The sequence below is a fragment of the Saccopteryx leptura genome, chromosome 2 (genome assembly GCF_036850995.1).
Source record: "Saccopteryx leptura isolate mSacLep1 chromosome 2, mSacLep1_pri_phased_curated, whole genome shotgun sequence".
Classification (NCBI taxonomy): Eukaryota; Metazoa; Chordata; class Mammalia; order Chiroptera; family Emballonuridae; genus Saccopteryx; species Saccopteryx leptura.
This window is the reverse complement of record NC_089504.1, coordinates 316213020-316240305: the sequence shown is the minus strand read 5'-3', so window position 1 is coordinate 316240305 and position 27286 is coordinate 316213020. Positions and strand designations below refer to the sequence as shown.

Here is a 27286-nt window from a genome sequence, read left to right as displayed (position 1 = left end):
CTGGGGTGGGAGGAGGAGGGAGGCCATTTTCTGAATCTTAGACCTCAGACTCAGCACCCAGACCAGAACCAGGAAGGATTTGGGGAGCCAGAGAGAAGGACAGACAGACGGACGGACAGGCAGACAGACGGCAAGTCCCCTGGAGAAAACCATTTCTTTTCAGAGTTAGGGGCCTCCGCTGGAGTGTGGGGAGGCGGCTGTGAGAGAACGCCCTGCCCCCCCCCCCAGAGGAGGGGAGGGTGTGAGAGGCTTGGAGAGCAGGGAGCAGAAGGGACAGGAGTGATGGGAGTGGGGAGCAGAGGTACAAGGTTCATTCTGAAGCCCGTCTGGGAACATTACTCAGAGATGAAGATATGTGTGAGGCAGGGTTGCTGAGTGGGCAGAGGTGTCCAAATGACCCGATATAACTCTCTTTAATGTACCCCGTCCTGAATCGGCTTCTCTCTTCTCCTCCTGCTGACTCAGTTCTGGAGGGTGGGGACGACTGTGGTGAGGACCACAGGGACCCGGCTGGGCGAGTGGAATGGGGACTCTCTGGAGCCAGGAGGTAAGTGAGGTCCTCGACCTGTGCTGGGCAGGGTTATGACACCTTCTAGCTCTAACGTCCTTCCCTGCAACCCCCTGCCTTGGCCTGCATGGTCCTCACCCAGGACAGGCAGCGTCCCTCCTCTGAGCACACCCCAGCGGTCCGTGTGAGGCTGAGCTGAGGGATAACAGGAGAATGATCTCCGAACAAGGGGGCCCTCGCACTAACTTATTTATTCTCTCATCTCCCTTTCCTTTCCCCCACCTGCCTCTCGCAATGCCCTCCATCCTGTGTTTTCCCCTCCCTGGTCCCGCATGCAGAGACCCCCGGAGGAGGGGCAGCAGCCCCCGGAACCGAGCAGATGGTGGACCGCGGCCAGGCGGCTGCTCACAGCTGTCCTGCTCTTAGGCCTGTTCCTTGGTTCTTCTGTGCTTCTGGTCTACATCCTCCGGAGCTGTGGGCCTCGTAAGCAGGATCCTGGACCCAGCCCCACCAGCCCTTCCTCAGTCACGGGCCCCATCTGTCCATCCCCCCGAGGCTTCATGCCCCTGACTGGATTCACTGCTCGTCCTGACCCTCCCCTCAGCCCCCTTCCCAGTTCTTCCCCCCTGCACCCCACCCCTGGACACCAGTACGATCCTTTCCCTCTCACCAGGGTCTCTCCTTGGTCCTCAGCAGCTGTTCCTTTGCGCAGTCCCTGGGGGGAGCCCTCGGCTCTCCCTGTTCCCCCAGCTCTGAGCTTCTCCCCACAGGCCCCTGTGAGGTGCCCGCGTGCTGGCACCTCCTGGATCATTACCTGGCCTCTGGGAACAGCAGTGCGGCCCCCTGCACCGACTTCTTCAGCTTTGCCTGTGGAAAGGCCGAGGGCGCCAGCAGTTCTTTTCAGGCCCTGGCTGAGGAGAACAAGAGCCGGCTTCGCGGCATACTGGGTAAGGGACGCCAGGCGAAGACTCTTGCAGACGGTGACTCGAAGCTAGAACCATCGTGACTCCCAAGCCTGTGCGGCTGCTGGACTGCTGGTCCCCGCCAACCAGCGAGCAGGCTCTCAGGACGCCGCCCACGCGTGCATCTCTCACCGCACCTTTGCGTCGGGCGTCTCCTCTCGTCCGTCTCTCTGGTCCTTCTCTTCATTTTTCTTTCCTCCCCCGTTTATCCATGATTGCTCTGCTCTCTCCAGGTTCCCCCTTTCACAAGCTCTGTCTCCTTTGCCATCTCCCAGCCACTTTCCATTTCTGCCCGGGGCCCTCATTCCCCCGGCCTCTCCTCCAGAGCTCTGTGCTTGAGTTCTCTGCATCGCCGCTGTCTCCAGCCTTCCGGTCCTTCTTGTCTCTAACGCCCACTTGTCGGTGCTGCCCTCGCCCTTCCCACAGCTCCCCACTCTCCGAGGAGGAGCTCCTGTCCTCTGAGGGGCCCTGGGGCTCTGGGGGGCTGGCTGACTTTGTGGTGGGTGATGGGAGACAGAGTGGGGTGAGTGTGCTAGCGGGGACTCACACGGCCGCATGTCAGGGACTGAGTGTGCATGGGCACCAAGAAGAGAGCCCAACAACACCCCGCAGGTAAGAACGTTCCTATAGGCAGTGGCCGTGGAGAAGAGGAAGGGCCCAGAGAGGGAGACTATGAGGGCGGAACTGAGGCCATCTAGAGGGGCGGAGGCGGGTCCCAGGAGGTTGGTGGATGGTGGTGAGGGTTTGGGAATATGAACTTTAAGGTAGGCATGCATTGGCAGTGTGAGGGAGCCGGGAGAGTGTTGATAAAGCACCCATGGACTTTTAGGGGACAGAAATGAAGCACTCTGCCCTCCTTGTGATGCAGAAAGCGTAGAAGTGGGCTCACCCTCGGTGGGGGCTGTGCTTTCTGTTCAGGTGCAGAGATGAGAGGAGACAATAATCTTCAGATACATTCTGTGGCCCACAATGAAATGGAGAGTTTTCGGGGGACCGACGGAGGGGTGTTAGATTTTGGAGGGTGGATGATTCCAGGGGATGTGTGTTTCGGTTATTGTCGTGTGTTTGTTTGTTTTGGGGCATCACAGAGTGAGGAGTCTGCAGGAAGGGAGCCCACTTCTTTCTTCTCTTTGCTAAACCTTTCCTCTCTTCAGTCCCTCCAAGTTCTCTGATGTCCTGGATTTTTCTAACTCCTGTATTCATGTCCCTCCTGCCGTCCATTTCTATTCTTTCTCCTTCATCCACAGCCCACTCGTTCCTCTCTTCCTTTTCTTCCCTCCCAATTCCTCCTTATTTTCTTTCTCACCTTCCCTTTATTTCCCTCATCGTCTCCTCCACACTCATTTTCCCTGCTCTTATTCTTTTATCTGGATGATCTGGTTCAAACCGGACGGCCCTCCTGTATTCCCAAATTTCCTCATTGATAGAATCAATCAGAGTCTGAAAGACCAGTGTAACAGGCTTTATTGAGAGAGAACCTGCCGGACTGTCTCGTAAGGGAGAGCAGCCTGGTTTATGGTTGGTACAGCATTTTTAAAGGCATTTAGGGGAGGAAGGAGGATACGGGGCGGCCTATCGTTGGTAGGAGTAGTTACGCAGTTGTGCGGAAGTTTTAGCTTAGTACGGATTATTGCCTTATATAGAAGTAGACGGCAAAAGGTGATAGAGTAGAACAGTTGGAATATACAAAATGGTGGGGAAAGACAAATCAAACTTAAGGAAACGAAACTTATGTTTGTAGCCTGAAGGACTGAAACCTATTATTCTCGACTCTTGTATAATATACAAGAAAACTGAGAAGGCAGAAGGCAGGGTAGGGTTATAGGGGCGGTGGTCTCTCTTCTGTAACTTCTTCCTGCTGTTTAGGGGTGTAGTCATAGGGGCTCGGATTTTCCTGCCCGGCAATTGTAGGTTTCAGGGTTGGTGTGTAGAGCTAGGTAGATTTCACCAGTTTTCTGGTTGGTGAAGGCCTGCATGCAGTTCTGTAAGAAGCTAGAAAATGGGCCTAGGAGACAGGACCCAAAAGCTTAAATGATAAATATGAGAGTGAGTGGACCAATAAATGGTAGTAGCCAAGACACCCAGTTTGTGCGGAGCCACTGATTCCAAGATTTGGCTTGTTTTTCACAGATTCGTTGAGCTCATTCCTTCAATTTGGTTGCCGCGTCTCTAACCAGCCCTGACTGGTTGAGGTAGAAGCAACACTCTTCCCCTAGAAAGACACAAATACCTCCTTTTTCTGCCAGTAAGAGATCAAGGCCTTGGCGATTTTGTAGTGTGATAGCAGCTAGGGAAACAAGTTGATCTTGGGGTCTTACTAGAGTAGAGGCAATTTCTTCTAGGGAGTTTTGGAGGTCTTCAGAGAGAGAGTGGAAATAAGACAGAAGTGGCCAACCCCCCACCCCAGACCTACTCCTGTGGAGATTCCTAAGGCAATAAGAAGGATTACCTATATGGCTCGTCTGGTCCTTTGATTGACGGGTAGAGTACTAGGAACTGGGAGAGGCTCATGGGGTGGGATTATGTTGATATTTAGGTAAGATAGACTAGGGTACAGGTTTCCATCCAATTAGTGGGGAGGCCCATATAGGTGTTGGTCCCACACATATAGAAAGCCCCTGACTGGGTGAGACAGGCTGAGAAATGAATAGAGAATAGATGGACAAGGGGTTGGTTTCGTCCGTCCGTCTCTAAACTCCAGATGGTCAAGGTAGAGGAAAGTGCAGCCCCAAGTAGGAGGGAGACATGGTCAGAGGCCTGCTTTGAGCATTGCAACCGTGTGGAAGGGGTAGTGAGCCAGGGAGAGAGTCGTATGGTGGGATAGGAGCATTTATGTTGTGAAGCTGTAAGAGTAGGGGGTCCTGTGAATCAAACAGGGTTAGAAAACAATCTGTTTACTTCTGGAGAGATTGGATAGTTAACTTGATGGTTTTGGTGGTCTTTGGGAAATTGAATAGTTATTGTGGTATTGCAGAGGTTAGAGGAGAGGTGACCAACTGGTATATCACCCTAAGCCTTGAAGGGGAGCAGGTGAAAGGGGAGGGGTATTTAAAGTGACTGATCCTTGAGCAGAAAGGGTTGAGTTATTAAGGGATTGGTTTTAATTCTTGAGACTCCAATAATTGTTGTGTTGGAGGTGGTGAGAGGGCCGGAAAATTCAGGGAGGGTGGAAAAGGTGGCCCCAGTGTCTACAGGAAAGGAGATAGGCTTACCTGCCACACGAAGTTTTACCCTGGGCTCGTGGTGTGTGATGAGTACCGGGGCCAGCTGCCCAGGGCCCCTTCAATTCTCAGTCACCAGTCCTAGAAAATCTGAGGAAGGGGAAGTGTAGAAGGATCCCTAATCTTGGTCCGGCAAGGGTTCAGAACAGGGTCACGGAGCTGGCCAATCTACCCCACTCCTAGGACCAAGCTGAATCAAGGAGTATGAGCTGAATCAAGCCCAGAATGAGCTGCCGCTGTCCACCGCTTCCCTGGTAGTGAGCTTGGGTGAGAGCTGGGGGATCGTCCAGGCAACCAGAGCCCCTTCCTGGGTTTCAGCACCAAATGATAGAATCACTCAGAGTCCGAAAGACCAGTGTAACAGGCTTTATTGAGAGAAATCCTGCCGGGCTGTTTTGTAAGGGAGAGTAGCCCAGTTTATTGTTAGTATAGCAATTTTAAAGGCATTTAGGGGAGGAAGGAGGATACAGGGCGGCCTATCACTCATCTTTCCATCCCTCTCCTTTCCCCCTCCCCCCATGCATCTTCCTTTCTCCCCTGTGAGCTCCCTGGCTTACACCTTTCCTGCTGGTCTCTAACTGGCCACGCTCCTTTAATTCACCCATGCTGCTTTCTAGAGGCCCCAGGGTCCTGGCACCTGGGATTTGGAGAGGAGAAAGCTTTCCAGTTCTACAACTCCTGCATGGACACAGGTGCCATCGAGGCCGCAGGGGCCGGTCCCCTCAGACAAGTGATCGAGGAGGTGAGACGGACCAATGTATGCTCAGGGCTGCCATTGTATTTTCTAGTGGGCGGGTCTCTCTCCTAGGGATCCCCAGATCCTAGGAGGGAGATGGAGAAGGCAGTGCCCTGCAGAAGTGTTAGGACCTTGGGTGAGGCTGGAGAAAGAAGGCCAGGGATGGAGTTCCCAAGAGATCAAAGCACTCAGAGCAGCAGTCAGCAATAGCAACGATGGGGCACCGGTGTCAGGGACGACATCCTCAGGCTGAGCACTGTCTCTCTTCTTCCCAGCTTGGAGGCTGGCCAATCTCCGGTAACTGGACTTCCTTAGACTTTAACCGAACTCTGAGACTTCTGATGAGTCAGTACGGTCACTTCCCATTCTTCAGAGCTTATCTGGGACCTCATCCCACCCCTCCGCACATGCCAGTCATCCAGGTGAGGGACTTACTGGCAAAAACACAGTGAGACCTGGGCGTGTCTGGAATTCTAGCCTGTCGTCTGTTAGGTTGCAGGTTGGGGAGATGGGATGAATGTGCAATGTAGGGAAAAGGCCAGTGTCGGGAAGACAGAAGTAGTCCCGGTCTTCCTTCTTGCTTTTCTGATTACCCCAGAGCCTCTTGGCTAAGCCCCTGTCTCCCAGTATTACCCCTGTCTTATTTACTCTTTATTTTCTTCTGCAGGACTTTTCTCTATCATGCCCTTATTCTATTACCTCTGCCCAAGTGCCTTCACTGACTCACCTGGTCATCAGAATCCAGCTCGTGATCTTTCACAAAACCTTGCAAGTCTTTTTCCAGTCTCGTCCCTGCAGACTCCTCCAACCTTCCCTCCTGCCACATCCCTCTGCCCCTCCAACCCAAAGCCACACTCCCTTACTTACAGCTCCTCAGTCCTTTGCCTGCCACACTACTCCCTAATCCTCCACACTCAGTCTGGGAATCTTACATATTTTTCAAATTCTGCTTTACATTATTATCTCTTTTAAGAAGTCTTTACTGACACCCTGGCTAGGGCCGGGGAGCCCCTCAGTCCCCCCCTTTCCCGTGCTGTCAACGTTGAACACTGTGTTGAAGCCCCTTAAAAACAGGCCACCCCTCACCTAGCTTTGTTTCTCAGGACCCAGCACAAGGCCAGGCATCTAGGAGCCCACACTGGGTGTTTGTTGAGCAACTAAATAAATAAACACACGGGAGGCATTAGTACTATGGTAGGCAATGTTATGACCCCTGTAAAACCAGTTGCCACGGCCATCATCAGAGCCACCTGGCCCATGCTGGTTCGCATTTGATTCGGACATACAGTAATGAAACAACAGAGCCAAGAACTGGTGGGCCATTAGCTTTAATCCTAGCTTGTACTCGACAGGCAAGAAATACACACAGTTGGAAAACACTTCCCTTTCCATTCAGGGCTCCCAAAGCCACTGACTTATTTGAGTTTCCTAGAATCAAAGGTTTGTGCCTCACCAGCCTTATTCATCTCTGTTCCCCATCTCCTTCTCTCTGCACAAACTCTGCACAAACTGGCTTCTCCTTCAGCACTCTGCCATCTTGGCTGCTTCTCTTCTCCTCCACATGCCCTTTCTCTGCTCTCCTCCAGGATGGGTTCCTCTGCCCCCTTTATAGTATAGAAATCAAAACCTTTAATCCAATATACAAACAAGGAATTCTGTGATACAAAGTCACTTATCTGAGGCATAATGGGATTCCTCATGAGAGTGCACCACCGCCTATCATGCAACAGTCAAGGGTGTGGGGAAAAGCTTAGCTTTAAAACTAAGCCTTAGGTTATAACCACCCTGCCTGCCTACAGCCTGTCCCCCACCCAATGCAAACTATAAGCAAGCAAACATACATCATATTTACAAACTTATTTGACCCACAACCCCATTCTCAAAAACTTCACAGATTTATAAGAGGATAAATATATTTTATAAGAAGAACCCATCATCAGTATGCTATATTCCAGGCTTTAGTTCTAAAGGACGTGCTCAGGGATTTGGTGCCTCTGGGGGTTAGTTAAGATCTGGAGTGGTTAGGGAAGGTTCAGAGAGGGGGCTGGGAGCTGAGCCCTGAGGCGGGTTGATTCACACAGGGAAGCTGAAGCTAAGGGGCTTGAGCAGGGTGGTGGGGGGTCTTGAGCTGAGGGAAGAGCCGAGGTGTGGCTCCTCTGTGGGGTGGGGGAGGGCGGGTCTGGCGACCAGAGGATGTGGGGCAGGGGTGCAGTTGGAGGGAAATGTGAGCCTGGGTGCACGAGGCTGGGCTGGTTACTTCACACCTAAGGAGCCAGATGGGTGTGGTAACTTTTTTACATAATAGAAAAAGAAAAAGCTACTGAGGTGTCTCAGATAGACTGGTTGTCAGTAAGCTTAAGTAGAGCCAGTGGCTTGGGAGGTTGGCCTGGAGGTGCCGAGGGGTCACGGTCAGTATTTCTGAGGTTCTGAACTAAGATGCTCATGGCAGAAATGGAAAGGCCGGGCCAGGCGTGAGGGCGCAGGGGACTTCATCCCTGTGGTCATGACCAGAGGATGGGATGACTGATGGAATATACACACAGAAAATGAAGAAATGGGAAAACGACCCCCCCCCCCCGTTTTGATTTGGTCTGAATGGGAGGAGGGTGATTGCTATCAACTTGAGACTGGACAGACTCTGGGGACAAGGATGGAGAGAGAGAACGGACTGCAGAGGAAGCACCCCAATGAGGGTGAGGGCAGGGAGGGACAAGAACAGGCCACCAGGTGGGGGGCAGCCAGCATGGGGAGGGTCGGGGGAACCACAAGAAACAGGACGGAGCCAGTTTCAGGAGAGAGGGGGCATCTTTGGTTGTCAGATGGCTGAGCTCAGAGACTAAGGAAGGAGAAGACCGCATTGGTAACCTCCTAGAGATAATCCCAGAACGGGCATGGACATGGCCACACACCATACCGAGTCTAGGAGGAAGGTAAGGCAGGGGACAGGCCACTCAGTTCTTCAGCTCAGACATCAGTGTGACAAAGGAGGCAAGGGGAAGATTTCTCAAGGTAGGGGAGAGGCACGTGGCTCAAGGTGGGAGTGAGGTATTGAAGTTGGAAAAGGAAAAGGGAAGGCATGCAGGAAACACTCTGCAGAATAGAATCGAGGACGCACCCATGCCCGAGCTAGGAGGCAGGGAGGTGAGCGAGCCGCCTGGCCTGTGTGCACAATTCAGGAGGGCACCCGAAACTCCATAGTCAAGGTGAATCATATTGTAGTGAGTATTTTATTAAAAAGTCAATGTCAATGCAAAGATCCACGATGAACAAACAAAATAGCAAATTTCTGTTTATTGTGGATTTGGTGGGGGGGATGCACGGTGAACAAAGCCTTATTTTATTCAGCATGAATTGTTAGCATTTGTTTTGATTTTGAAAACTATCAATTTGGACATTAGTTATCTGGATGACTGAGTTTTTAGTAGCTCTTAAAGTTTGCCTCTGAGGTGGGCATCTTGCCCCTATGCCCCAGACCTGGCCCTAGCACAGAAATGGTTCCCTTCAGGACGTGGGTTACATGCTTCTCTCACTGAGCACCCCCAAACTGGTTGAAATACCCACTTTATCTTCACATTCCCTTGTCTGGGTTCCCCCCCCCCCATGCCCCTTGCGCCCAGTCCCTTCCTTTCTTTGTCCCCTCGCTCCTCTCGGTGCCCTCCTTGTCCCACTCCTGAGGCCGTCAGCCCCGGCACAGCCCCACCTGCCCACGCCTGTCCTCTCCTTCCTCCACACTACCCACTTCTCTCCAGTCTCTCTTGTGTCCAGATAGACCAGCCAGAGTTTGACATTCCCCTCAAGCAAGAGCAGGAACAGAAGACCTACGCCCAGGTGAGTGGAGCGGTGGACAAAGGTCCTGACCTCTGACTCTCGGAGCAAGGCAGAGGCCCCTAGTGGCCGGAACTGAAGTTCACCCCGTCCCCAGATCCTGCGGGAATACCTGACTTACCTGAACCAGCTGGGGATCTTGCTGGGGGGAGACCCAAGCAAGGTGCAAGAACACGCCTACTTGTCCATCTCCATCACCTCGCGGCTGTTCCGCTTTCTGAGACCCCTGGGCCAGCAGCGGGCACAGGGACACCTCTTCCAGATTGTCACCATAGACCAGCTGCAGGTGCCTTGGACCGGGAACTGGAGGAGGGTGGGCGTGAGGGTCTCTCCCAAACTTTCCTGACCTCCTTGTTTTCTTTCTCCTCATTTCCTAATTCCTTCCCATCCCTAACGTTTTTGGCTCCATCCTGTCCCCCACCCATACCCTCCACTCCCCCTCAAACCCTGAAGGTAGGGAAACCCTTCTCCTTCCCACTCCTCCTTGGCTGTCCCTCTCAGCCTTTGTATCCCTCTTCTAAGGAGGTGGCCCCTGCCATTGACTGGTTCTCCTGTCTGCAAGCGACATTCACCCCGATGTCCCTGAGCTCCTCCCAGGCCGTTGTGGTCCATGACCTGGATTATTTGAAAAACATGTCGCAGCTGGTGGAAGAGGAGGCGTTGAGGCACAGGTTTGCCCCAGGTAGGGTTGGGGAGGGTCGGGGTGGAGGAATGCGTCTGAGGACCCAGAGGTCTCAGGGACACAGGCGACTTTGGAAAATGAAGGCTGGTAAGGATCTCCCAGGAAGATGGGAGGGATGCCCAGACCCATGAGACAGAGAAGGGCTGGGCTGGGCAGCCCAAGAGGAAGTGGAGGAAGGATGAGAGGCTTGGGAGCATGGGGAAGGGAAAAACACACGTGAAATGAGGGACATGGGTGTCCAGCGAGACACAGGCTTTGCTGGGAGGAGGACCCAGACTGTGGAGAGCCCCTGAGCCATAGGAGATGCAGGGAGGCCAGCCAGGAGGACAGCGTGGGCCGGGCGTGGCGGGAGGCGGAGGAGGCACGCAGAAGGCTGATGGAGGAGGCGAGGGCTGGGGTGCTGGGGGCGGGGAGGAGCTGAACGAGAGGCCGTGTCTCAGCTGTGATGAGAGGACCCTGGAGACCTGGAGAGAACAGGAAGTCGAGGAAGGTGGGGACGTGCGGGTGAGGCTTCCTGCGAGGCTCTCTGTCATCGCTGGCACCTGTGTGTTCACCCCTGAAGGGGCTTCCTTCCAGGGCCTGGGCCCTTCTTCCTGGTAACACAGCAGCAACAGCATCTAGAGATGCTTTCTGAGTGGAACAGATGGGCACTCGCAGGCGGGAGCAGGCTACGCCAGGGCCCAAAGGCAGCCTGGTGAGAGGGTTGCCAGTAGGGTAGGGACGGGTCCCATCCCTGCTTTGTGGCTCTTGGAAGACATACCTTAAGATGAGTGATGAGTTCCTGGCTGTGGAAGGAGATTAATCAGTGTTTGGTGAAATCTAGATCCAGCCTCCATCTAGTCCAGTCCCATCTCTCCCTGTGTCCTGAGAAGCCTGTCACTTTGTCTCATTCTTTTTTCCATCGCTCTCCAGTGCACACCAGCAGAGCTGTCCTCCATCGTTTCACACTCAGCATTCTCTCCCAATACAGAGCAGTGGCTTCTCCCCAGAGTCCAGGCGACTTCTGCAAGGGGAGGCTTTGCTTTAGGGACCCCCAGAGCCCCGGGGTGCAAGTGTGGTTCTCTTCCTCTCCGCAGGGACTTTCTGCAGAGCCACATGATCTTCGGGCTGGTGGGGACCCTGTCCCCAGCCCTGGACAGCGAGTTCCAGGAGGCACGCCAGGAGCTGATCCGGCAGCTGCGGAAGCTGACTGAACGGCCACCCACGGTGAGGAAAGGGGATGTGCTGTCCAGATTGGGGGCTGCAGGCACACCTGTCCTTTGGAGGAGTAAACTGGGGCCTGTTGCTGTCAGGTAAGGGGTTTGGGGGTGGATGCCCCCCTGATGTCTGGGCTTTCATGAAAGCAGGCAGTTTGGGCATGCAGCACTTACCTTGAGAATGGAGGTACCAGGTACCGGCTCTTTTAGGCACACACATCTGGCTATGTCTCTGACTTTTTGCTGAGTGTTGAAGTTCAAATGTAGAGCTCTCAAATGACCCAAGAACTGCTCTCTTCTTTGTCCTGATGCTTAGACTATTTACCCAGCGCTCCTGAGCTCTGTGATTGAGGATGGGATGAGAGACAGAGGTAGCACGCGGCAGCTTTCCCTCTGTCCAGGGGATTCCAGGGTCTGATACTCAAGTTCTTACCAAGAATTTACCTCCGACACCCAGTGGGATCTGGTGGGCCACCCTGTGGGCTTCGTGTTGCAGATCCCGGTATATCCGAGGAGGGACTGGGTAGCGAGCGCACTTCACTAGCTGCAGTCTACCGCGCTAGAGAAGCTTTGGATTGGCTCCTTGACCGAGAACTTTGAAGTCCTCCCGGGTTGGGCAAATCCAAATGCATATGGAGGTATCTGGTACGTTACAGGCACCCCAACCTCGGTGAAGGCCTCTATTCAGTGTTTTTTTGTCTTTTCTTAGTAATTTATGAACAGTTTATCTGCCTTGGAGAAACACACTGCTTTTGCACCCTGAAATATCTGTGGAATTCGGGGAGGAGGGGAATGTATGCACAGGAACTGGAATGCAGTTACTGCTCACTGAGAATTTATGACGTGGCAGACATTTTTCTCAGCCCTCTCAGTAGATGAGCTGGTGTAATCCTCGCCACGTTTCCATGAGGTGGCACACCATTCTGTCCGTTTTATAGGCAGGGACACTGAGGTACATGAGTGACGGAACTTGCTCAAGGTAGCGCATCTAGTAAGTACGTAGAGCTAGAGTCTGTGTCCTTAATCATTGTGCTGAAAAAAATTCTTATGGCCTGTTGCTGAGTATTCAAGTTTAGTGTAGAACTCTAAAGTTATCAGGTGAAAAGTCCTTAGGACTCTCACTCAGGGGGACAAGGCCCCAAGTAGATTCCTTCTGCTCAGCCTTTCTCTTGACTTAGCTAAGAGGAACAGTTCTCACTGCTTTCAGTTGGGTTGCTACATAATCTCTGGCGACAAACAGCTTCTTGTAAATCCCAGAACACGAGGAGAAAGAGTGTCAACATTGAAACTCACACTTGAATTTAGGAGGCTTACAAATTGTTAGAGTCTCCATCCTTTCTAGATCGAATACATTTATTTACTGCTTCTTGGCCTTTTGGCTAAGAGCGTGTGTAGTATCTGCTCTGATCAGTTCAATAAAATAATAATTTTGTTAGGATATATCATTGATTTTGGGATTAAAAGCTGAATGAAGCTCCGACAGGTGGTGGAGAGACTTTGGGGAGGCTGCTTCACCCCTCGGAAGGCACAGGACCCAGGATGGGATGCACGTAATAATAATAATAATAATAATAATAATAATAATAATAATAACAACAACAACAATAACAGCTGATACACATTGTCTAGCTACTGTTTTGCAGTTTCATTGCATGCAATTTCTAGCATCAGTGATTTTATTTAACCCTCCCAGAAACACTCTGAGGACCTCAGAAAGAACAAGTAACTTTTGTAAGACCGCTCAGCTCATACATAAAGGCACAGACACCAAAACAATCTGCCTGGCACAAGAGGCCGTGTTGTCAGCCAGTGCTATGCAGCATTGAGAAATAAGTGGGCGGGACAGAAAATGGGTTGGCAGATCCTTTCTAGAAAGGTCAAGTAAGATTTTTGACTTTGTGGTCCAGATGGTTTGTGTTGCAACCACTCGACTCTATCCTTGTAACACAAAAGGAGACGTACAGCAAATAAGGGAAAGGGTGTAGCTGCATTCCGAGGGAACTCTGGCTTAGGCCAGTGGTTCTCAACCGTTTTATACTTGGGGACCAGAGGCCTAGCCGGCCAGAAACAGAAACACAGAATGAATAAAGGTTTATCTTATTACGCATAACAGTGCAACACAGTACAAGCTGATGCTTGATTTCCAAACTCCGCCTGTACAATGCACTGAACACTACATAAGTTTGTCTGAATGCTTTTTGTCTATTGTGTGTGATTTGTAAATGCTCTGCATGGTGCAGAAGGTTGTTGAAATGAGCCTGTAAGTTCCAAAGATATATAAGACAACCTCAGTATTATTTTCATTGGTGATACAGGCTGAGAAGTGGCAATCACCTGAGCATAAGCAAATAATTGACTAAGATCATTGGGGTCTATAATCTTCATCCAACACCAGGGTAGTTAACTCTTTCATGAACCATCACAATATTTCTGGCAAACCGGCACTAGTCCGCAGATCAGTGGTTGAAAAAAACACTGGTTTAGACAATAGATGCTCTGAGAGTTCCCAAGAAGGAGAGATCTGGGTGGGTGTGACTGATCAGCTCAAGAGGTAGGATGGAAGCGAGGTCCAGAGAGTTAAAGTTTTCTAGCAAAGAAAGGCCTACCATTTCACTGGGACAGGTCGGCTAAAACGATCTGACTAGAATTTATGGTTCTCCTCAATGGTTATTAAGTCCAGGTTTCTAACCGTATTCTTTGGAATGCATTCTACTTTATAGTGTCCTTATTCAGAAAGACTGCTGAGTCTCATGATAGGACTGTGTTTTGTTGATTAATTTTGAATATATAGTCAATAACAATGGCTATGAAGGCAAGTCTTATTAAATTTGAGAAGCTGAGCTTGGCAAAGTAGAAGTCAGACTTCACATTTGTACCTGTTAAATGTGAACTATTTATGTTTAGTCCAACGTCTCAATTTACTCAGATAACTTCAACCTTTTTATCAATCATCCATTACATTACCTTTTCTTTTTACCTTGGGTCATTAACAGTTGTATAGTGTATCTTCTTCGAGACTACTGTTAAGATCCTGAAGAAGGAGGAGCCTTGGTCGGGCTATTGAAGACCTGGCTATGGATTTGTCCATTTAATTCATGCAGCAGGTGTTTATTGAGCACCTACTAGATACCAGACCCTGCTCTAGGCACTGCAGACTGCAGTGAACAAAACAGACAAAAGGCTCTGCCCTGAGACACTTACATTCCAATGGACGCAGACAGACAGCGAACTAGATAAAATGTCTTAGGTGGTGAGAAATGCTGTGGAGATACCAAACAGGAGAAGGAGAGAGGACTTGTTAGGTGGGGGGCATCTCACGATTTTCGGCAGCCCTGCTCAGAACAGCACATACAAACTTGGCGCCATTAAACTTTGTTTTGTTAGGGGTTGGCCAACTGAGCATCCACTCAGATCACACCGTCATCCAACCTAGATTTCTCCATCTCATCCACAAGGATTTAATTTGTGGTTTTACCAAATGCCTTCTTGAAATCCAAATAATGCCAGTAGGGCAATGGTTTAGAATTTCCGGGGTATTTTCCCTGGGTTATTTGGCCTCACGTTCCAAGCAACTCTGTATGGAAGTTGAAACAGGTCTTTATCTCATTTTTTATAGCTGGTGTTTCTGAAGTTCCGCGGTTGAAGTTACAATCTGACACTTTATTAAATGCAGAGTTCTCCGTGTGGAGGTAGTGTTGAGGTGGTCCTTGAGGATGAATTTAACCTATGGATGTGTTTTGTTGGCCTTTAAAACTTTTTGTAACTGTTTCATTAATCACCTTCAAAAATTAGGAGGTGGTGCCTGACCTGTGGTGGCACAGTGAATAAACATTGACCTGGAACACTGAGGTTGCCGGTTCGAAACCCTGGGCTTACCTGGTCAAGGCACCTATGGGAATTGATGCTTCCTGCTCCTCCCTGCCTTCTCTCTCTCTCTCTCTCTCTCCTCTCCTCTTTAAAAATGAATAAAGTCTTTAAAAAATGTTTAAAAAAATTAGGAGGTGGCATGCCAATAATCCGAGTTTCAGCCGTGGTTGTGGTAAGCGTGCAGCGTGGGCACCAGTGGGCCACAGCTTACCACAACCTTGTGACGTCGCTGGTTGGCACCGGGCACTCTCTCCCACTTGCCATCGCCCCCTGCACCCTGTGGCTCTGATGTTGGACAGCTTCCCTCAGCCATGTCACCTCACTGCCCCTATCTGAGTGTGTGACTCCTGGTCTGTCTTAGTGTGGAGAAACTATTAACCAGAGAAATCGCTATCATACTGCCCCTGTCTGTCCCTCGGTGATCCTACGTTGGCCCTTAGTCATTACACATTATTTTCCAAGTATTAAAAATTAGTCGTTTTAGTGATTCCCGGAGTAGCCCAGGGGTGAGCAGTGAGATGTGTTAGGTGGCATCTATACTCTCCAGGAGCAGGTCAAGGCTGACCATGGCCCAGGCTGTGGGGACGGGCGTGGAGCGGGCAAAGGCTGTTGGCCGAAGGGACAGGCACCAGCAAAAGGGATCGGGAAACAATTCAAGCACCAGGAGGTGTGAGAGGGACAGGCACCACCCAGAGCAAGGCCCACGCTGCTCACTGCCACCCCCGGCGTCACCGCAGCACAGTCCGCACGGGGACCCCGTCACCATTCTCAGACCCACGTTCCCTTTCTATGTGTGTGTGCTTTCAACACTGTGCTTCAGAGAAAGTGTCTGAGTCCCTGCTCCTCACAAGGTCCTTAAACAGGTTTCATGGTGAGGGGACTGGCACACATACTGTGGCAACCAGCTCTGCAGCCGCAATAACGTTATCCAAAACGATAAACGTCCTGAAAGGCAGGCCCAGGGCTTTTGTCTTCACTGAGGGCCACACTGGCTTTCTCTTTCTGGTCCCTCTTTGGTGGGAGCCCCATAAACTCTCTGTCCTGTCTGGTCATAGGACCAGAGAGCTTAGCGGCAGCCTAACTACCCCTCCTGAGAAGAGGTCTGAGGGGAGTAAATAAGTTACAGGAATGAAGTCTTGTGACTTCATCCCACTGGGCCCACATTAGCATATGAGCTGGTTTTCCGAAGTACCGGCTCAGCTTCCCCTGAGAGTGGCTCCCTGGTTTTCACCCTGGCCTTGACAGTGTCCCTCCCGGGCCCTGGTCTGGAACATGTCTCTGAGTCTGCCGTCATCCCCAGGCCAGCCCTCTGGCCAGCTCCTCAGGAAGCCCAAGCCCACTGCCGAACCCTCCCCAGCATCTCCTTTTCCTTATTCTTTCTGTCCTGCTGTTAGAAAACAACCCCGCCACCGAGGCCCTCTTGGGTTTTTGCCTAAGTGTCTCTCCACCTTTGAGGTTGGAGAGGTCCCCCATCGCAACCTATTTTCTGTTTCCTCTGGCTTTGGCCACAGGTGTCTTAGCGCTCTGAATTCACATCTTGCTTCTTTTCTTTCATCCTTTTCTCCTACTAGACAACACTATGGCACCTGAAGCCCAGTTTCCCTCTGATATCTTTCTTCTTCAAAGACTGGATCTTGCCCTGTGATCCATGTTGCCCATTTGGAGAGTAGGGGAAGGGGGGAGGGGGGGGTGGGAAGAATGACTTTTATTAATTTGCATTTTAAACAAAGAAATATGGGAAGGGGAGTCACTGCTGGGCTCCCCGAGTGGTGCCTGTGGTGGGTGGCAATGGGGTGGCTACCAGAGAGCTGGCCTAAGAGGGTTGGCATCTAGTCCGGCCCTTCCCAGGAGCCTGCCCAGTCCCCGGAAGGGCGTCCCCCAGAGGCCTTGCTGTCAGATCCGGTAGGCAATGAACGAGGGCACTTCGCCCGAGCCAGGCTCATGAGGCTTGTCCCAGAGAACTGAGTCTCAAGAGCAGCAGTGAGCCCTTGTGTACCGCCAAAAGGGACAACAAAGTCAAGTGAGACAAACCCAGAATGTCCAGAGAAGAAAGCAACCTCAGGGGAGGGGAGGACTCGACGAGACTGTCCTGGGACAGCAGATGAGGAAGACCCTTGGCCGGAACCACTCATTCCAGCTTTATCTCCATAGCCCACCCCCCCGCGATGGATGACGTGTGTGGAGGAGACCGGAGCCTTCTTCGAGCCCACCCTGGCAGCCCTCTTCATTCATGAGGCCTTCAGCCTGAGCACCCAGAGTGCAGTATGTGAGGGCCCCTCCCTGGCCCGTGTCCCCCACCCTCCCCACCCAGCGCACTTTGTCCTCGTTCTGTTGACTGGGCCCTTCTCGAGGGTTCGTGTACTTAGGAGTCAGACAGTCGCAGAGGGAGAACCCAGAGACACACGTGCCCTGTCCCCCTGGTGTAGCTGTGTGACACAAAGGTACACAATATACAAGCCACCCGACTTCCCTGCCTTTGTGTTTCCTCAACCATAAAATGAGACAGCTGAACTCCATGACCTGCGAGCCTACTCCTTGTTTACGATTTTTTAACAACACACGAGACGACGTGAGGATGGAATGATATAATCTTAAGTGAAAATAAAGAGCAACTGAAGGCTTTTGGAGTGCCTACCATGTGCCCCGTACACTTGTAAGCATGTCTCTTGAACTGCTTTAATTCTCAATCATGTAGGAGAGAGAACAGAAGCAGAGAGAGGCTAAGTAACTTGCCCAAGCTACCACACAGCAGACTCAGGACTTGAACTCAGACTCCTGGTATTGTCCTTCATTTTCCTCCATCAAGAAATGATGATATACAGCTTGACCGGGTGGTGGCACAGTGGATAGAGCGTCGGACTGGGATACCGAGGACCCAGGTTCGAGACCCCGAGGTCGCCAGCTTGAGCACGGGGTCATCTGGTTTGAGCAAAAGCTCACCAGCTTGGACCCAAGGTCGCTGGCTCCAGCAAGGGGTTACTCAGTCTGCTGAAGGCCCACGGTCAAGGCACATATGAGAAAGCAATCAATGAACAACTAAGGTGTCGCAATGTGCAACGAAAAACTAATGATTGATGCTTTTTTTTTTAAATTTTTAATTTATTTTTTACAGAGACAGAGAGTGAGTCAGAGAGAGGGATAGACAGGGACAGACAGACAGGAATGGAGAGAGATGAGAAGCGTCAATCATTAGTTTTTCATTGCCAGTTGCAACACCTTAGTTGTTCATTGATTGCTTTCTCACATGTGCCTTGACCGCGGGCCTTCAGCAGACCGAGCAACCCCTTGCTGGAGCCAGCGACCTTGGGTCCAAGCTGGTGAGCCTCGCTCAAACCAGATGAGCCCGCACTCAAGCTGGCGACCTCAAGGTCTCGAACCTGGGTCCTTCCGCATCCCAGTCCGACGCTCCATCCACTGCGCCACCACCAGGTCAGGCTGATTGATGCTTATCTCTCCGTTCCTGTCTGTCTGTCCCTGTCTATCCCTCTCTTTGACTCTCAAAAAAAAAAAAAAAAAAAAAAAAAGAAATGATATACACAAGATGGTAGATGGCTGGGTGAGCAATAACCCTACAGACAGGCAGCGAGGCTGGGAGATTTCAGTGGGTTGGGACGCTGAAGCACCCAGGAAGAGGGAGAGAGCAGACGCATGCCCTAAGAAAGAGGGTGTGCAGACCAGGGTCCCTCAGAGTAGAGGCAGAATGATGGTCCTCATCTCCCTTCTGCTCTCTGAGTGGATCACCTGGCCAGGAGTAAGGACGGGGACTCCCTCCCTCGGCAGGCTGAGACCCCCCCACAGAAAGAAATAGACTCTTCTGTCGACCACGCAAGAGTGACCAGCCCCCACTTCCCCTGTCTGTCTTCACAGGCCTTTCTACCCTGGGTCTTTGGTCACCTAGAAAACCACTCTATCTTTCTGAGATCTTCCCTCATCCCTGGCAGCTCTTCAGGGCCAAGACCCCTTCCTCGCGGCCCAGTGGGCAGGACACAAGACTGAGGCTGAGCCTCATCCTGCTTCCCTGTCCCTGCCCCTCCCACCCACAGGCCATGGACTTGTTCGCCGCTATCAAGGATGCCTTCGTCGCCCGCCTCCGAAGGCTCCCCTGGCTGGATGAGGAGACCCGGAGAAAGGCCCAGGACAGGGTGAGGCCAGGAGAGAGACGGGGTGGGGACACGCAGCAGGTGGAACTGAATGTTGGATCGACAGATTCCAGTGGCTGGAGGAGAGTGTAGAAGGCACAAGGGCATACGGCCTGTGTCACTCACACCCTGGTCACAAAGTGAAAGGTGGGGGCAGGGAGGGGGCAGGAGAGGTTCCCTCTGATAGACTCGGGCAGCTAGGTTCCTTCTCCCTGTGTCCCCCCAGGTCACCCAGCTGCAGGTGAAGATGGGGGCCCCAGAATGGGCCATGGAGCCGGCGCTGGCCAGACAGGAATATGATGACGTGGGTCCCTGCCCCTCCCGGCCCCGCCCTAGTCCCCAGCCCCCCCACCCCGACCCACCCACATGGCAGACAATCCATTTTCCCTGGGGGATTTGAATCAACACCTTCCTGCCCTGCTGCTGGCTGGGCTTTACGGGCAAGGAGCCATGCTTTTCAGGTCATGATGTGTGTGTGTGCGTGCGTGCACACGCGCATTCTGTAACTGGCCCGATGATGTCCATCTGCGTGCTGACACATGAGAAGCTTGTCTCGCCCACCTGTGCAGAGGGCTTGTGCTGCTTCCCACTGCACTGGGGACGGCCATGTGTCAGGGCTTACCTGTCTGGGTTCAGAGGTAGCCATCAGGGTATGTCAGTGTGCACGGACACCTGTCACCTGCCTCCTCCCAGGTGCACCTCGGACCCAGCTTCCTGCAGTCCTTCCTGAGCGGCGTTCGGTCCCGCCGAGCTAGAACTGTGCAGCGCTCCCTGCAGCCTTCCGCCCAGCACAGGTATGGAAGCAGAGGGGGCACAGACGCTGCGTCCTGGGGACGCACGTCCATGGTTAGTGGGAGCGCGAGCGGGGCTCAGGGAGACAGAGACAGTGACGTAGTTGGGGGCGACCGCTCATGTCGGCGGCACAGTAAATGATGGAGCTGGTGTTCAGATGTACTCTTCCCACAGGTGGCAGGTGCCCCCCTGGGAGGTCAGAGCTTACTATTCAGACTCTGACCACGTGGTGGTCTTCCCCGCCGGACTCCTCCAACCCCCCTTCTTCCACCCGGCCTACCCCAGGTACGGGCCATTCCGTGAGGGTGGACAGGAGGCTTCCTGCAGGCAGTGGGTGGATGTCCTGGTGGATGGGACTTGCGGTGGAGGGCTGCGGAAGGGTTCTGGGTCAGACAAGCCCTGTCTCCTTAGGGCCGTGAACTTTGGCGCTGCGGGCAGCATCATGGCCCATGAGCTGTTGCACATCTTCCACCAGCTCTGTGGGTAACAGCGGGCCATGGGGAGGTGGGGCCATTGGGAACCCAGGCGAAGGCCCCAAAGGAGGCCTAGAGGAGGAGAAAGGGAGGGTATGCGAGGGCTCCAGGTGGGACAGTCCTGAAGCTTCTGCGATGCTCTGGGAGGCTGGCCTCGTTGGGGGCACCCCCATGTGCCCACCCCTGCACCATGCCTCACCATCTTGTTCCCTTGCTCCCTTTTCAACAGTACGCCCCGGGGGGTGCCCGGCCTGTGACACCCGTGCCCTGCAGGGGGCACTGCTGTGCCTGGAGCACCTCTATGCTGCCTTCTCCTTACATGGTGGCGCTTCCTTCAATGGTTCCCACACGTTATTGGAGAACACGGCAGACGTGGGGGCGCTGGCCATTGCCCTGCAGGTAGCTCACATTCCAGGGGCCAGGATCTTCTGACCAGTAGCATAGATGCCCTGTCCCTGACTTTTCCTTCTGTTATCCCTCATGCCAACATAGTTGCAAAGCTTTCCGTCATTCACATCCCCACTGGACAGATGGCTACCGGGATCGCCTTCCTAATAGGCCCCTCTTTTCTAGGATATCTGTAGATTTTCTGACAAGTATGTTTACTCCTGGCTCAGACTAGTGCAAGACTTGGGAAAGGGGGCCACGAACTGGTTTGGGGTGTCGCGTATGGAACGTCAAAATCCCAAATGGCCACAGGTCTGGAGCCGAAGGGCTCTCTCCACCCCACCCCCATGTATAGGCGTACAACAGGAGGCTCTTGTGGCACCGTGGGGAGACCACCATGCCCAACCTGGGCCTCAGCCCCCAGCAGCTCTTCTTCCGAAGCTATGCCCAGGTAGGCCGCCGCTGCCTCCCCGGGCTTGCCCTGTGTCAGATAAAATACCCCGTTGCTAATGCCTGAAGAATCTCTTCCCCCGATACGCCCTCCCCCAAATGTCCCCATCTGCGCAGAGGTCCCTGTCATCCTTCCACACATGTCCCCTTGGGCCCATCCTTTCGTATTACACCAAACTCTTCTACCAAAGTTAGCATCCCCTACAAACAACAACACACTACTCCCAAATCCTGCCCTGAGGTGAGTTCAGTTTCTTCTCTCATTTCTTCTCTTAGAAATACAAACCCCTTAAAAACAAGCCTTAATAGATTGTCTATAGACTGTGTTTTTCCTTAGAGACCTCTCCCGCCAGGTGTGGTCCCCACCTGAGGTGACCCCCTAAAGACTACGTGCTCCCTCTGCAGACACCGCCCCCAGGTCCTCAGGATCCTCAAGGATGCCCTCCCACGGTTCTCCCAGCAGACCCCACCTCTCGGTCACTTCCTCAGGGTCTGGCGCCACAGCCCAGGCTCCGCCTCGACTGCCCGGTGCCGGGTCCAGTGACCCACAGCTGGCATATACGCGTCTTCTCTCCCGTGGGCCCTGCTCATTCCCATCACCCCCCTCGTCTTTGCCTGCTGTCCCTGGTCACTGCCTTGTCCGCCCTGTCGTTCCCCTCACCCTTGGCGGGCCTCTCTCTACCCAGGTGATGTGTCGGGAGCTCAGTGCACAGGATTCTCAGGATACTCACAGCCCTCCCGCCCTGCGAGTCCATGGGCCCCTCAGCAACACCCCAGCCTTCGCCAGACATTTCCACTGCTCGCACGGTGCCCTCCTGAACCCCTCCCGCCGCTGCCAGCTGTGGTGACTGGGCCACCAGAGATCTCAGTCCAGATGTGTCGTCTCCCCCTGCTCCGGCCAGAGCCTTGGGGCAGCCTCTCCTCACCCCTTCTTTTCCAAAAATAAACTCTGGCTCTTGGCTTCTGCCCGTCTTTTAAGGACCCTTCCCGCTGTGCTCTGTGCCCAAAAGTCAGAGCAGATCAGGGGAGGCATTCCGGGCAGAGTCCCACAGACACAGAAAGGGAAAGAACCAGAGACTGGTGAACCGGTAGGTCTGCAGGTCCGTGGGCCAGAGGTGGGGTGATTAAACAGACGACTTAGATATGAGGGCTTTGGTGACGTCTCAGAAATCTGCCTCCAGTTACTTTCAGGATTTTAGTACTATTCCTTTTATTGTGGCTGCCTCCTGCCCTTCGTCTGCAGTGCCAAACGAAGCCAGGAGAGGATGGAAGAGGGAAGGGTCTGGTGTGTCTGGCCCGGGAAGTGGCGTTCAGAGCAATGGGAGGCAAGGGGCAGGAAGCTGTGTGTTGTCTTTGTGGGGCACGGTGACCTGGAGCCCAGGGGAGAGGGGGTCAATAAGCTATCATGAAGCGGAGGTAGATATCCAGGTCCTCATCTGGGACCCAGGCCTCCAGCCCGTCCTCAACCTCCCTCATAAAAAAACCACAACGTTGGCCAGGTTAAAGCACAAAGCTAGGCTGAGCAGGCGGTTGCGAAGGGCTGTGTTCTCCGCTGTCTGGTAGTCCTCTTGCTGGGCCATGTCTACCTCCTGCCACATCTCGCCCACCGAGGAGGCCACGAAGTACTCTCTGAACTGCTCTTGATTCTGGTCTGGAATGGGGGGGGGGGAAGGTGCTTGAACATGGACCCTAACCGGCCTGGCCCCTGCCCCTGGCCTGCTCCAGAAAGGAGGAAGTTGGCAAGTCTGGGGAGAAGTTGGGGCCTGTAACACAGTTGCCCTTTTCTTTGTCCTTGGCCCGAGAGGTGTGGTCCATCTGGAGGTCCCTTCTGGTCTGTGTGCAAGCACAGCTCTGACTCAGGGGGGCACACGCCCCATTTCCAGCTCAAACTGCCCCCTCCAAAGCATTACGTTGTTTGGGAGTGAGGGACTGTAGAGAAGGATGAAAACCAGACTCTCTTCCCAGACAAAGGCATCTATGCCCAGACACGTGACAGCCCGGTGCCCTCCCTGCTGGCCCGTGGCATACCCGAGTGGGGCTCTCCGCTGCTTGAAACTTTCCCGTGACACCCTCACACTACAGTAATAGGAACCAGGGTCTTGTCCCACAACCCAGTCCAATCTCCTCTCTCGCCCTGGCCTGATGCGTCATCTGGGACCTACTCCAGCAGACCTGGTCCCTAGCCCCCGACACTGCCCCTTCCCGCTCACCTGCAGCGGGCATGTTCTCCTTCTGACTCCAGTTGCTGGGGCCTGAGCTCCCTCTCTGAGGCTTCACTCCCCTTGCCCGCGGCAGCAGCAAGATGGTGGCCAGGAATGCTGCCCAGAGGAGCTGGGAGCCCAGCGAAGTCATGGGCCTGCCCACCCACCGCCGTGGACTGCCCCACGCCCCAGTGCCCAGCAGGCTCCCCGCCACCTCCCTCCCTTGTCCCTGTCCTGGCCTTTACCCCTTGCCGGCACCATCGTCTTCCCTTCTCTCCCATAGGACCTCTGACCTCATGAGCTCTGTGACATCATAGCCACAGGGTGACTCATTGCAGCTCCTTAGAGAGTTCCATCTCTGGGCAAGAGATTGGGGAGTAGCCAGCCGGGACAACAGAGCCTTGGAGGATGGCCAGTGTGGGTCATCCTGTGGAGAGCGACACCAGTGACTTAAGAGTTCGCAAAGGGCTTTCACACCCATTACATCCTCCCAGCGGCCAGGTTGCACTGGAACAGTGTTATCGTGCCCATTATATAGATGAGGGAACTGAGGTTCACAGAAGAAATGACTCAGGCACACACAATCGCACAGACAATAAGGGGCAGCGCAGGACCGCTGGTTAACTCTGGTAGTTCCAAATGTCATAGCTTCCCATTCTTCCATGCAGCCCCTCTCAAAGGAAAGTGGCTTGTTAGGATGAGGCCCAGACCAGATGCAGAAATGAGCATCGTCAGGTCCTGGGCTGTGCATGAAACCCAGGTGCATTGAAAAGGACAGAGGGGCAGAGGTGGAGGGTGGGAAAAGGGTTCTTCCATGCTGTGTGTGTGACAGAGAGTGAGGGACGGAGGGAGACAGGACAGAGTGACAGAGAGGAGGGTGTCCTGGCCCAAGAAGAACTCGTGCTCTCCCTCCTCCTCCCTAGTCCTCATCCCTAGCCTTTGCCCTCTTGTGTTGATGGACTGGAACAGCCTCTTCTCTCATTGTACTCGTAGACACAGAGGAAATGTTGCTAGGGGCTCATGCGCTAAACTTCATGCTTGGTACAAGGAGGTAGTCTTCGGACAAAGAGCAGTGTGGCCGAGAGGCAAGGAGCCATGTAACAGATCTCAAGAAACCTGCCTCGGTGCCCACTGCCCGCCCTGCCCATGAACCTGGTGAGCACATACCTGTGGGCAGTAACTAGCTGTGGCTAATGGTCATGTGCTTCTTGGGACACAGATGATGGGTAAGGGGGAGGTGGGTGAAGGAGACAGGATGAAGGCCCACCTGAAAACCAGGGACAGGAGGGCTACGAGGACAAGACCAGGTGGGAGGGGATTTTAGACACACTGGATCTATCCCGACAAGCTCCCGTGCACTCCCCACCTAAATGAGCCACCAAATGCAGGGGCAAGGATTTGCACCCTTTCTGGGAGAGGGGATTGCACACAGAAATATCTTCCCACTGACGTTACCCCCACTTTGCCCACTCCGTAGACTTCCTGGTGACCCAAGCCAGGTGACAAGAGCGACTGGGGAATGGTCCAGGAAGTCACTTGACGGTGCGGGTGGAAACATTCAAGTAGGCAGGTGGCCCTGTTCACCCCTACCTTGAACTCACTGACCTGCAGGTCCAGGGAATGATGCTTGGGTGGGAAGGAAAAATCACTAATGTCCTCCTGGCTATTTGGGTGCAGAGCCTCTTGGTTCCTGGCCAAAGGAGAAGCCATCTGCAGCTCTGTGCGTGTAAGTGGGGAGGGCAGCTGGGGTGGGGGTTGTTTCAAGGGGGCAGATGGGAGTGGAAAGAACCGGGTTGTGCTGGCCACCGTCACCTCCCCACCCCCACCTGCCCGACTCCTCATGCTGAAAAGGATGCGTCCTTTAAGGAACCAGGAATCCTTTTAATTTTTTTTCTTACTGAGAAGTACTTAAGTATGAAAAGCAGAAAGGGCGAATAACTCCACCATCCAGGGAGCATCACTGTCTGTATTTTCAAGTACAGTATTCAGATCCTTCCCCTGAGTGGCGGTGGGCACAGGGAAGTGCACTTCCTGTAGCTCCAAGCCCAGGAGTCTCCTGTGTCCCTCCTCCCTATCGCATCAGAAAGAGAGGCTGGCTGCTTTGGCACCTATGGGCTCTGGGACCTGACCTTGCTCCTGCCCCGCTCCTCCTGAGCAGCTTGAGGGCATTACTGAGTCTCACTGGACTTCAGGGCATCATCATGGGGTGGGAAGCTGCCAGCTGAGGGAGAGGCTGGGGATGTCCTTGCCTGCAGAAGGCTGAGAAAGCGCACAGAAGAATGAGGAGAGAAGGGACAGACAGGGTGGCAGGCGATGAGGAATGTGACAGAGGGGAAGGAGGGGTGGGGAGGAAAGCCGGTGGGGGAGGGGAAGAGGAGAGAATGCTTTAAAGATTAGGAAGCAGTTTCTAAATCTCTGAGTCTACCTGCGACAGGTGGGACAACCTAGTCCCCTTTAGGCTGTTTGTACCTGCCCCGCCCTCTGGCGAGCACAGTGCAAGCACAGAGGGCAAGTGAAAGGCGGAGACCCCGCGCCCCTTCCCTCCTCCCGGACCCAAGGATCCAAGGACGCTGCCCTTGGCGAGAGCCCCTGCTCACCTGCTCCGTGCGGCTCTGACCGGGCCGGCCCTCCCCCCGCCCCCGCTGGGACCAGCTTCATGAGCTGGGCGCTCCTTCCCGAGCCGGCCCCTGCTTATCAGCTCATCTACAACCCCCGCCTCAGCCTTATCGCTCCCTCCATCTCCTTCGGCTGGAAATCCCAAGGGCTTCGGAGGCGATTACCACCTCACCTGCCTGACCCCCAGCAAAGCAGAAAAATGCCCCTCAAGGTGACTCCCACCGCTTCCCCAGCCCGCATCTCCTCCCCCGCCCCCACCTCCCCAGGGTGGGGAGCATGCTTTCTACTCTTCCTCACCTTATTTATTTCTCTTTCAATTCTTGTTCTTCTCTAAAGGTGATTTTCTTTGTGCCTCAACCGCTAGAAAAAAAATGCTCCCATTCTTACAGCAAAAGAAGGGAGCACACCCCCTGCTCCTGGAGACCCCCAAGGGGGAGGGTCCTCCAGCCTAGCTCCACTCAGATCTCTCCCGTCTTTATAGGCAGAGGGGTCCCACGAAGCAACGAGGTCTGGTGTGCGATCTGGAGCTAAGGTTTCAACTACAAAGCCAGTTCCAGTTTTGCTGCTCGCTGTGGGGCTCCGTCTTCCCATTTATGAAACAGACAGAACCTCCCTCCTTCCCACCGACCTGTTAGGGCGATTGAATAACCGCAGCTCTGTCACAGGTGTGTACCACTTTGGGAACAATCAGGAGAAGCTGTCATATAAAATAACATAAGGCTCCCTTGGTTTTCCTCAACCTTCTACTGTTTCATTTTGGGAAAGGGACCCAAACGAGGGTCTTCCTCTTCCATCGGCCCTCACTTCCTGCTGCTCGGCCTCTGTGAGAACGCAGGGCCCTCGGAAGGTCTCTGGCGGGGGCTCCACGAAGCTGGTAGGGGAGAGGAGTCCCTGTGGGTTTCGCACCGAGGAGGGGTGAGGCGGGGCTGCAGGGTTGAGAAGCAGCAGCCCCCCAGGAGGGGGTCGCTCCTGAGCCCATCTATGGAAGGAGACTCAGCCTCCTTGAGCTCTTAGGATCATGCTTTACAGCTGCTTCCATGAGAGAGCAGAGGTGCTACCCCCATTTTACAGATTAGCAGACTGAGGTGCAGAAAACTCACCTAACAGGTGTACAAGGGCTGCGGAGCCGGGATTCAAACCAGGCTGATTGCCCAGCTGGAAAACTGGACCTTCCGCTTGCCGGGCTGTGGGGCCGGGCTTCCAGGTGTCTCCCCTGGCTCCCTGTCCAGCT

General features: G+C 53.5%; 2 protein-coding genes and 1 pseudogene across 3 annotated transcripts; 2 read left to right on the top strand and 1 right to left on the bottom strand.

Annotated features, from left to right (window-relative positions):
• On the top strand, window positions 1-22184 carry KEL (Kell metallo-endopeptidase (Kell blood group)). The gene is made up of 19 exons (XM_066366198.1): window positions 1-130; window positions 466-547; window positions 847-991; window positions 1279-1455; window positions 5309-5433; window positions 5703-5849; window positions 9193-9255; window positions 9350-9538; window positions 9775-9923; window positions 11011-11140; window positions 17149-17259; window positions 19041-19139; window positions 19363-19440; window positions 19830-19930; window positions 20103-20213; window positions 20340-20407; window positions 20631-20800; window positions 21144-21239; window positions 21925-22184. Exons 2-19 carry the CDS (start codon window positions 524-526, stop codon window positions 22084-22086), a joined length of 2145 nt encoding a protein of 714 aa, XP_066222295.1. The 5' UTR covers window positions 1-130; window positions 466-523; the 3' UTR covers window positions 22087-22184.
• Window positions 12490-12650, top strand: LOC136396309 (U2 spliceosomal RNA; annotated as a pseudogene).
• A 284-nt stretch (window positions 22185-22468) lies between the features above and the next one.
• LLCFC1 (LLLL and CFNLAS motif containing 1) lies at window positions 22469-26426 on the bottom strand. 2 transcript variants are annotated; one of them, XM_066366196.1, is made up of 4 exons: window positions 26353-26426; window positions 23685-23866; window positions 23449-23569; window positions 22469-22889 (listed from the first exon to the last, which is right to left on the bottom strand). In XM_066366196.1, the coding sequence occupies exons 2-4, from the start codon at window positions 23718-23720 to the stop codon at window positions 22711-22713; spliced, it is 336 nt and encodes a 111-aa protein (XP_066222293.1). In that variant the 5' UTR covers window positions 23721-23866; window positions 26353-26426; the 3' UTR covers window positions 22469-22710. The 2 variants fall into 2 exon arrangements, with proteins under 2 accessions (XP_066222293.1, XP_066222294.1); XM_066366197.1 differs by lacking the exons at window positions 23685-23866; window positions 26353-26426 and having other exon boundaries at window positions 23449-23590.
• Between the last annotated feature and the right edge of the window lie 860 nt (window positions 26427-27286).